The sequence below is a fragment of the Cyprinodon variegatus genome, unplaced genomic scaffold (genome assembly GCF_000732505.1).
Source record: "Cyprinodon variegatus isolate N-32 unplaced genomic scaffold, C_variegatus-1.0 Scaffold364, whole genome shotgun sequence".
Lineage (NCBI taxonomy): Eukaryota > Metazoa > Chordata > Actinopteri > Cyprinodontiformes > Cyprinodontidae > Cyprinodon > Cyprinodon variegatus.
Window position 1 is genome coordinate 763,432 of NW_015150817.1, and position 11,049 is coordinate 774,480.

At 37.0% G+C, this 11,049-nt stretch overlaps 1 protein-coding gene across 2 annotated transcripts; it reads right to left on the reverse strand.

Moving 5' to 3' along the window:
• Positions 1-2,295: 2,295 nt before the first annotated feature.
• LOC107092033 (gap junction alpha-8 protein-like) lies at positions 2,296-7,300 on the reverse strand. Of its 2 annotated transcripts, none has more exons than XM_015386308.1 (2): positions 6,161-7,300; positions 2,296-5,646 (listed from the first exon to the last, which is right to left on the reverse strand). In XM_015386308.1, exon 2 carries the CDS (start codon positions 5,629-5,631, stop codon positions 4,363-4,365), a length of 1,269 nt encoding a protein of 422 aa, XP_015241794.1. In that variant the 5' UTR covers positions 5,632-5,646; positions 6,161-7,300; the 3' UTR covers positions 2,296-4,362. The 2 variants fall into 2 exon arrangements, with proteins under 2 accessions (XP_015241794.1, XP_015241793.1); XM_015386307.1 differs by having other exon boundaries at positions 2,296-5,678; positions 6,161-7,298.
• Positions 7,301-11,049: the final 3,749 nt, after the last annotated feature.

Consider the following 11,049-nt stretch of genomic DNA (forward strand, 5'->3'; position numbering starts at 1 on the left):
AACCATCAAGTCAAATATATATATATATATATATATATATAATAAATAAATCTTTATTAAACCATCAAGTCAAATATATATATATATATATATATATATAATAAATAAATCTTTATTAAACCATCAAGTCAAATTAAACTTGGAGATACCAGAAATTTTGGAAAGAAGGTTAGAAAAGATTCTGATATAAGCCTAATATAATAATAATTGAATTTTTGGAAAAGCCCACTGGCCCTTTCCAAATCAGAAGCTATAACTGAAGGCCAGCTTCAGCTTTGTGCTGTGCTTGTGAAGTGTTCTTTATCACTGGTGTAATAACTTCATGCTCTGTACATGGGTTTAAAAGAGGGATGCTTATTACAATTTAAATCATTAGTACAATTCAAGTATCTTAACCTTCAATTGGGACTCTGAATACTATAAATTAGTTGTCATTTTTTTTCCTCTTGGTGAATATATAAAATAGTCCTGTGTTGTAGGTTCGTGAGAAGGGATTGCTTTACTTTTACAGCACTGCCATCTAGTGGTCATAGTGTACCTAACTTTTTTTATTTTTAATGAACAAAATATTGTGTTCTTGCTTGGTAAAATGTGTAAAGGAGATTGATTTCTCGTAAACGTACGTTTATTACAGTACTTATAAGCCAACAGTGTTTGCATAAATTCAAATGTCATCACTGTGTTTCTAGTTTCCATAAGCAGATCTCAAAAGCTTATTGTAAAATAAAATGATTTTAAATTATTTAAATCCAGATAGGCTTCTACTTACTTACATGGATACTTCTTCTATATCTCTTGCTGCTTTTTGAATGCCCACTCTAAACAGGATTTTTGTTGTTGTTTTTTCCAAAATATACAAAAAGACATTTTTGGTTAGTCAGGATTAATGAAATGTTTTATGTTTTGCAAATGCCAGAATGAACATAAAGAAACATTTTGGACACCTTTTTTTTAATGCAAATCCCTCTTGAATGAATCTTGCATAAATGGATGGGTAGATGAGGTGTTATGAGGGTTAAAGGCCTTGCAGAGTTGAAGTCTCTGAATGTGCAAAAGAAGTACGCCCCTCTGAACCTAAAACAGACTGTCGCTTCTAAACATCTGTGTACCTGTTAACTTTAGCAGTTTTGTGCAGAAACATTCTTAGACAGAAATATCTGTGGCCAATTGTTGGCTTTACACTGTCACTGCCTGAATACGAAAGTCATCATTCATCTGCAGCAAAAGCATCGACTTGCAGACATTCTAGGAGTCCTTCCCCTATCTACTCTAATATTGTTTTGTTTGAAATTTTGAAATGTTCTGTGTTTTGCAAATGCCCAAAATGGACATTAAGAAAATTTTTGGAGACTTTCTTGAAATTCTGAAATTTACACAAAATTTTGTAGAACTACTTTCTACAAAAATGAAAGATACTTTTTCCTCAGTGTGTTAGTAAAGTTTGATTTAGTTTAACCTTTTCCATTATGCATTTGAAAAATTACTTCTTCTCTTCATGTCCTTTTACCCTGTCGTTTGTTTGTTTGTCTCTTGGGTTCACACACGTTATGCACAGTAGAAGTACATTTTTGGAGACATGGGAAAATTTGAAATCCTCATCTTCAAGGAAAGTATCAGAATCATAGGGAAATTATTTTTGTTACATGCTCCAGGTATACAAACATTTATATATAACTCTGTATATATATATGTATATGCATATGTATAACTATAACTATAAATCCAAATAAAGTGATAATGCTATAGAAATTAAATATCCTACTTTATTAGGAGGAAACCTAAATTCAGGTTTATAAACTATAATGGTAAACCACCTTTGTTATGATTTTTTTACCATTTTACTGCTCATTAATATACTCCTCAGGTAAATAACCTGTAGAATAGGAAATTTAAGAAAAAAAAGCTTGGTCTATCTTTTCCTTTCTTTTTTTTCTGAGCTGGTTTTCATACATTGAAAATGAAAAGAAAAAGACTGGAAAAGGTGAAAATGTCTGTGATTGGAAAAAAAGATAAGTAACTTGCATTTCAAAATTACCTGTTCTTGCGGATTTTGTTTTTTATTTTGATAGTTAGCTTGTGATAAGTGAGTCTAAATACCACAACATGCATGGACCATCAGGTTCCCCCGTCATATAGGTTCATCATTACTATAGGAAATTCTAAATTATTACCGGTACTATATTGCTTTGTGTCCTTATTTTTCCTTTAAGGAGAAAATTGAAAACAACTTCTCATGTCCTTGGTTGACTTTTTATTGTATTTATTCACATTTCAAAATGATCTATAAGCAGAGAAGACTACAAGTTAGTAAAAAGGATTTGTTTTTTCTTCTGTTTTGTTTTTTCCCAAATATTAATCATTGTGTCTTCATGCAAACATACAGGTAATTCTACAGTTTCAAAGTACAAAAAAAATTCATACATTACCAGCCATTTAATGTAAAAAAAGACCCAGTGTTATCTTTGGAGCATGACATCATTGTGCACTTTTAACTTGTTTTGGCATTGGATCATGAAGGTGTGCAGATATGAGGGGATGTAGAGGGGGTCACAAAGGGGATATATATATGCCTCCGCTAAGGGAGAAGTACTTGTCCAATTATAATCTTGACAAAAAACACTTTGAATGCTACATAAATGGCACAAATTTATGCAGCATGAAGACTGGGAATTGATGCTCAAATCACTACAACTGCTTTACAGGCACATTATTTTATGAGTATGTGGAGTTTGTGGATATGGAACATGAAACACACAGAACATAACATATTAATGTCTTGAAAAAAAGAAAAGAGAAATGTGATGTTTACAGATGTCTCAGAAAAATACATCCACTTTCTACAATCAAGAATGCACATTTACAGATAAAGCAAACAGTTGTACAGCATGGAGAAAAAAAACCCATATGAATTAAACAATTTTGCTAGATTGAGGGTGAACATTTGTTTTCACTTTAAATTAAAACCCTTGTTATTGATAAAGGTAAATGTACCACTTAACTCAAAAAGATTTACTTGCAAGGATTGTATTAGATTTAATAGTTTTGTTAGAATCTTTCTTAACCCTATAAATCATATTTCTTCCAACAATTCTAATATCTGAAATCAGTTGCTTTAATGGTGATGTATTTAATCAAAATTGTTTTTGGCATGTTGAAGAGATGCTCTGAAACCTATGCATTTTATAGTGTGTCTTTTTTACTGTCCTGATAAATAACAATGTGTATGTGAGGTTAAGATAAAATGTGATTTCCCAGGTCAAGGATGCCTGTTTTCATTGATGAGCACGGTTTCTTTTATTGTCTCATCCACAACAATAGTTTGTGCTGATGCTGCATGATCTTTATCGCCTGTACGCCTATTTGTACAGCACGCAAAAAGAGGAGTTAGCCTGAGGTCACTACGGCAGTCCCCTCTCTGATTGGTTCAAATGAGCCCTGCTCTCTCTTCCACGGAGGGCTGATTACACAGTACACTGTTTCATTAAAAGCTACATATCTAAAATAAAAATATGCAAATCACAATGAAAAAAACATTCAACATCTGTTCTTATTTTTTTTTTTTAATAATTTTTATTCTTAAAGACTATGCTCCGGCTTTACCGTCTAGCACATAAACACAAAAAGGAGAGAAATGCTCTGTAACTGATGCAAATCCCTCTTCTCTTGAAAGAATCTTGCATAAATGGATGAGTAGATGAGGTGTTATGAGGGTTAAAGGCCTTGCAGAGTTGAAGTCTCTGAATGTGCAAAAGAAGTACGCCCCTCTGAACCTAAAACAGACTGTTGCTTCTAAACATCTGTGTACCTGTTAACTTTGCCAGCAGTTGTGTTCTGTGCAGAAACATTCTTAGACAGAAATGTCTGTGGCCACTAGTTAGCTTTTCACTGTCACTGCCTGAATACGAAAGTCATCGTCCATCTGCAGCAAAAGCATCGACTTGCAGACATTCTAGGAGTCCTTCCCCTATCTACTCTACTCTTGTATACAAGTGCCTATTTCTCCATTATACATAGCTACAACTCTTTCAATAGAAAAGATGTCTAAAAACTGAAAATAAGATTTTCATTAAGTAAAAACATCTCCTGTTTTTAAAATAAGTACACACTAAGTAAAAAAGTCCCCTCTTTAAGCCCTACTTTTATATTCCATTTTACCTCAAACACTCTGAACCGTTTTAATTGCTTTGTTTATTTTTATTTATTTATATTTTTTTTTTGCTTTCTGCAGAAGCTTTTTTCTCTATCCCTGTCCATATTCTTTTTCATCAACTTTTTCATCTACCTGCACTGCTTTGAATTCATTGCATATGTTCTCTCTGATGTTGAATTTGTAAAAGCATGACTCTGCTTTCTCTTACAGGTTCATATGGTGAGATCATCTGACCTGGCCCTGCTGCTTGCTTTGCTCAGTCGACTCAGAGGTCTGGTATCTTCTATCGTATCCGTCGCCTCCACCTCTGGCTCGGCAGGGGTTACCACCTCTGTGTTCACAGCTTCCTCTATCTCCACATCCTCATCTAGACCTTCCTCTATTCTCTCTGCTTCCACCTCTGGTGGCGGCACCTCCTCAGCTTGCTCTTCTTGTAACGTCAACGTCACTCCCCCTGTCTCAGTTGTTTGGCTGTAGGAAGGCAGAGTCTCATCATACACCTTAGAGATGTCCTCCATGGGCAGCACTTCCTCCACCTTCACTTCCTGGAAGGGTGGGGTCCCTCTGCCAGCCTCCATCCCAACTTCAGCAAGAGGGTAGAGATGAGAGCAAGGTGGAACTTTTTCCTCCTCTAGCAATTTGTAACCTTTTGCTCTCTGCAAAGAGGAAACAGCCAGCGGGGGCAGACCTTTTCCTTGTGGCGGCATCGGGGTGGTACTGTCACCTTGGGCTGGGGCTGGAGCTGGCTTACGAAAGACAAAGCGAATTTTCTTCAGACCCAAGTGACTAATTTCCACAAAGTTGAGAAATAGCGAGACACAGGCCACAGCCAACATAAAGATGATGAAGACAGTCTTCTCTGTTGGGCGAGACACAAAGCAGTCCACTGTGTTTGGGCAGGGCCAGCGGCTGCACTTGTACAGTGGTAGGATGCGAAAGCCATAAAGAAAGTACTGGCCTACCACAAAACCCACTTCAAATAGTGTCTTGAAGATTATGTGGCATATGTAGGTTCTCAGCAGGGTGCCTTCAAGGCGAAACTTCTTGCTTCCTTTGGTGCTGGTCTCTTTGGTTGTTCGGACACTTCCCTGGTCAGGTGCCAGAGGTAGACGCTCCTCGCTCAGTTCCTGTTGCCGACTAAGCTCTGCCTCCTCTCGTTCCTTACGTTTCTCCTCCATGTGGACATGGTGCACAGCGTGGCCAACATACACCAGAGACGGCGTGGACACAAAAATAATCTGCAGAACCCACAGGCGGATGTGGGAGATTGGGAAGGCCTCATCATAGCACACATTCTCGCATCCAGGCTGCTGTGTGTTGCAAACATAGTCGGACTGCTCGTCACCCCACACGAATTCTGCTGCCGTGCCCAAGATGAGGATACGGAAGATGAAGAGCACCGTGAGCCACACCCGGCCGATCACCGTAGAGTGCTCGTTGACTTCCTCTAAAATATTACCCAGAAAACTCCAGTCACCCATGATCGGTCCGTAGCACTGCAAAATGAAGGGTGGGGTAGGGAGGGACACTGAGGGTGCAGTCGCATAGGGAGGGTGGGGTAGGGAGGACCCACAGTGGGAGTGGGAAAGAGAGGGCCAAAAGTAAGCAATGCTTTAGAAGAAAATTCAGACTTTGAAATTCTTGAACATCAAACCTTAGCTGCTAACTTAAAGGACATGCTTTTCAGTTAAAAACTTCAAATACTGAAAAATGACAAGTTTAAACTTTTTCTCGAGAACTTGCAGTTTCTATTCCAAATAAGGATTCGAAAATATCAAGAAATTATCTGAAGCAATTTAAAGATTAATCATTGCTGATCTGCTTAATCTCTCTGTAGGCAATTAAAACTCTTTGAAGAAACGAATAAGCATTGCTTTCTATAGATCTGAAAAATTACAATTCACTCTTCCAGTAAAAGCAGTCTAGGATCGACAGATTAGTAAGTATCATAAAGACCCCTCCTGTCTAATGTATCATAAAGGATAAAATGCAATAAAATGGGCAACTTGCCACAGCTGCGGCTCCCGCAAAGTTGAGTCCTGTCCCGTTCTCTTGGCACCCGGCAGGGGAAAGTGAACTTTTTTCTGCCCTCTTTCCCACCTAAAGCCCTGTCCTTGTCGCCCCACTGAGCAGATGTGAATGAATCGAGTCTGATGGTTGGTTTTTAGTTTGCTGCAATATTTAAGCTTGGAGCCAGACGGCCTTTATTTGCTGGGCGACGTGTGGGTGACGCAAAAGACAATAGGATCAACAAAGCCAGGGCAGGGATGTATGGAAGCAGGCCTCAAGCTCCTGCACCAACACGGACACTGTCGGGGCATTGAGTCCACAGCAGCGCAGTCAAACTCCTACTTTCTTACCCATCCATGTTCCATCTATGGAAATATGGGCGAGGTGGATGCAGTTTGAACCGCTGCCTCCAGCTGATGCCATTAGAGGCAGGTCAGTAATAAACCATAAGACCAGGCAAGGATAAAGGAGAACCTTGTGGATTAGTAAAAAAACACAGTGATTCTTTGGGGACAGAATATGTGTGGATTAATTGCAATGTGTCTGAGTCTCAAAACACAACAATATCTAACTTTTGTTTTAGGATATTTTTTTATCTGATTTTATTTGCCTGTTTTGTTTTTTTCCCTCTTTTTGTAATTAATGGCCATTGGGCAGCATGTCAGGTATGGATCTTGGGTTTATCTCTTTGTTCCCTGTAACACACAAACTTATTGTGAATCACAACAAATGTGTCAAAAAAAACGGAATAAGCTTGGCTACTTTAAGACTTTTTTTAACTTCCGCTTTTTATAGATTTAGAATATTCTGAATACATGAAAATAGTGTAACACCAACCATCTCTTCTAATCAAATTAAAGCAGAATTATTGGGATTTGCCATTAAACATAAAAGAGTAAGGAGAACATTTTGTATATGGCTGTTTTAATTTTGTTCATAGTCTAACATTTGTTGCTCTAACCTATATTATATTTATTCATTACCCACAGTTGAATTACTAATATGTTTCACTTTAATATTAGCTGGATGTATTTTACAGTGTACGTTTATTCGCATTTGTTTGTCTGTGTTATGTAGTAGAGCATAAAATAACATGAATCAATTCACCAGACTGAAATATTTCCTTGACGAAATGAAAAACACTTTCCTGCCTCAAACGGAAAAAGAGTCTGCAGGAATGATGGTTCAAAGAATTCTTTGGATTCCTGAACAGTGAAAAAAAAACAAACTAAAAAGCATTCATGTAAAATGTTTGAAGTAAGTGACCAAATTTATTATTTAACTAGCAGAAAATAAAGAATATCACAATGACTAATCTTATTTTATCTATGGCTGTTAAAATTACATAATTACATAAAAACTGAGAAAGTTTTTATTTTTTTCAATTTTTACATCTTATTTTCAATAATGCATCTGCTGAAAAAACTATGACAAAGCATGACATGTCTGGAGTAATAAACTACTTTAAAATAGAAAATATATACAAATAAGTTGAGTAGATATTTCCAACCTTTGCAATTTGTGTATTTCTCAAGGAAGTTAAGATAAAGCTTAACAACCTTTCAACAGTATTTAAAAAATTCAGTGTACAGCAATTACACCTAGTCTGTTACATAGAAATACGAAAATAGAATTTTCGGATAAGTGAACACAAGTTTTCCTTACTGTTCTGCAAGCTTTTAATAGCAAAAATTTTCTTTACAAAATAGAATTTGGATATGTATGCATATAAAACTTATATATGCAAATCACTTTAATTCTGTTTAAATGGAGCCTAGGCGGAAGTTCAACTGAAGAAACTCATTGCTTTCCTTCATCCACCTGCGACAGCCAATCAGCTTTGAACCAGACCTCCACAAAAGCCAACCGGCATCCAAAGTTCATCTTAAAAGGCCTCCGATATGCGCCTTTCTGCCCCTGTGCATGGGCGGAGAATGCGCTGTGTGACTTCATTCAGATGACACCATTTCAACCCACCTCCAGCCCCTGCTCCACCATCATAGCTAAAGCTTCATCGGAGTGTCATTCCTACTGGACTCTTACTGTGTTCCTTGTCTCACCTCAACTGGTCTGGCAGAAGACGGCCATGTTGAGCCTGGTTCTGCCAGAGTTTTCTTCCCAACGGGGAGTTTTTCCTCTCCACTGTCGCTCCATGCTTGCTCATCATGGACAGGTTCTTTCAACCTGTGTTATCCAAACTGGACTTCCATCTTCCAGGTCCCTGAGTGCAGCTCTAGTATTAGCTCATGCAGTCCAATGAATCTCCCCATAAAGCTCAGCATACCGTCTCGCTAACCAGCAGTCTACAGACTGACCAGCCCTGTTCTTTACTCCTGTTCATGCATATCTATCAAAATTAAGCACTATGTTTCCTGCCAACGTTTGAGTGCCAAAGACCAAGTAATTGTATCAATACATTTCTCCTAATTGTCTTCTCTCTTTGTGTGAGTTTTTCAGATTTAAATGGCTTTAAACATAAAACTTTGACTGGATCTTCTCTATATCTTACATCTACTGTTAAGAAAAATTTCAAATGTTTCATATCCTGCTTTCTAAGACTTTGTAAGATTTCATTTGTAATGAAATATTATTTTTAGTCTGGTGCTATTTTCTCCAACCTCAGGTTGCTTCCTTTGTGGCTGCTGCCCATTTCCTGACATCCGTGTATCAGGCCACTTATGGCGATAAGGTACCTCTTTAAAAAGGATGAAAAAAGTTTGAAATTAGACTTAGACAAGTTTATTAATCCCCCCAAGGGGTATTTGTTTGAGCAGTACAGGAGACAATAAATAAATAAATAAATAAATAAATAAATAAATAAATAAATAAATAAATAAATAAATAAACAAATAAATAAATAATAAACATGCCATAATGTAAAAATAAGATTAAATTAAAATTATTAAAAAGAAAACTGTGACAGAGAGCTTGAGAACTAAAATTAATAATAATAAAAACAGAAAGATAGTAAAAAGATAACACAGTTATTTTCTTTAGCATACAACAGCCATCCTATACAGAGTTTAAAAGTCGAATAGCTGTTGGTATAAAATAATTTGCATGGTGGTTTTTAATACAGGGAGGCATCGCAAAGGCAACAAAGAGAATACATTTTTAAGAACATGTTCTGGCGAAGAGAAGATCACTTTGGTTTTATTGCAATTGTTGTTCATTAAAAGAGGAAGACAAGTCCCTCCTGTTCACTCCTATGATTTTGGAATAGATTTTAACGACATGATTTAATGACAATATTTGTGACAAAGATCTTTGCTAAAAAAAAGATGCTAAAAGAGCCTCATCTCAACTTTGAGTGGGAATGATGCCTTTCTATCACTACTGGCTTATTAGAGGGGTGGATGGTTTTTTTTCTTGGGGCAATCAGGCCTAACCCTAGCATTGTTACATAGTTAAAAGCTCATAACAATGATTTTGACAGCTATGTGCCCTTTAAATTAAACCTAGCAGTCAACCTATCAGTGAACTGATTCCAATTCTCTGGATTTTATGTATGGTTCTTATTATGTTCTGTTTTTGAAACTGCTAGGCATCGTTAAGTTCACTTGCAATGCAGTATGTTTCTTCAAGGTATAGAGGATTTTCACAAATCCTCACCCTCAACCCACCCTCTCCACTTAATACACATGCAAAACCCTGTACCCTCTCCCAAGAAGGAAGGCCTATTAAAAACGTGCAAGAGCATGCGTGAGCCTATTTCTCCTCGTGCACGCTCTGTTTAAAAGTTGCTGTTTGCATTGTTCTTAGAAGCTTACTTTCCATATTAAGATTTGCAATTTTTTCAGTGTCAGACTCAATGCTGGTAAGTAAAAATGGAGATGAGCAGCACATAGAACGGCCTTACATAAACATATCACCAGAATGACAATTAGGATATTTTGATGATCCCCCCAGAAAAAGGACGACCTCCACTATACCTTTAACATCACATTCAGGTGATGTGATGTTTTAGTGTCCATAGGGTTGTTGGGTCCAACAATAGGAGGAAAACAGAAGGAATTACACAGACGGCACAAAACAGTTTACATGTTTACATGACCTCTCCCAGACAGCCGGAGTCACAGAGGCAATCTGAGTGATGCCATGGAGGATTATACACATATAAAGAACAGAGTTCTTCCCCTTTACATGCAGCATCCTGCATCACAAACGACATACGCATGAACATTTTGATCTCACCAAAAGACTGCAGGTTTGAAAAGACATTGGATCCAAAATGAGTACAATCTGCTGTTTGTTGCCCAATAATAGTATCTCAAATAAATACAGGAAAAACTGCCTTTAAGAATAGCTGCCTGTAACAGCCTGTGACAAACAAAAAAAAAAATAACAGACAGAATTATATTCACCAAGAAGAGACGGTATCCCACTGAGAGGATGCAACTCAAGGGCCTTCTGTTCATCTGAGCTTCCATACGATTAAATTATTTCCGTATAAAACAATTAAAATCGTGTTTGCATTACTTAACTTCTCCAGTGCGGAGAGGCCTCTGCACCTGATGCTATAAACCCGGGTTCAAATCCGACCTGTGGTCCTTTGCCACATGTCTCTCCCCCTCTCTCATACCCCCTTTCCTTTCAGCCTACTGTCGAAAAAACGAGCCACTAGTGCCGCAAAAACTCAAAAGAAAAAAAAAAAGAAGTATAAATCCTACTGTTTAAAAACACTTTTTTAGAAGTCAGATTATCAACTTAAGGTCTTTACCCAAGTAAAAGGATAAAGTAAAATATAAAGGAAAATATAAAGGAAAATATTTTAAACACGGATGCTTTACTGCAAAACCCCATTAAAGGGACATTTTTCTACTATTCTGATGATAACTTCCTTATACTTAATTTTCTTAGTTATTTAATAAACTAAAGGTTACAGTGTC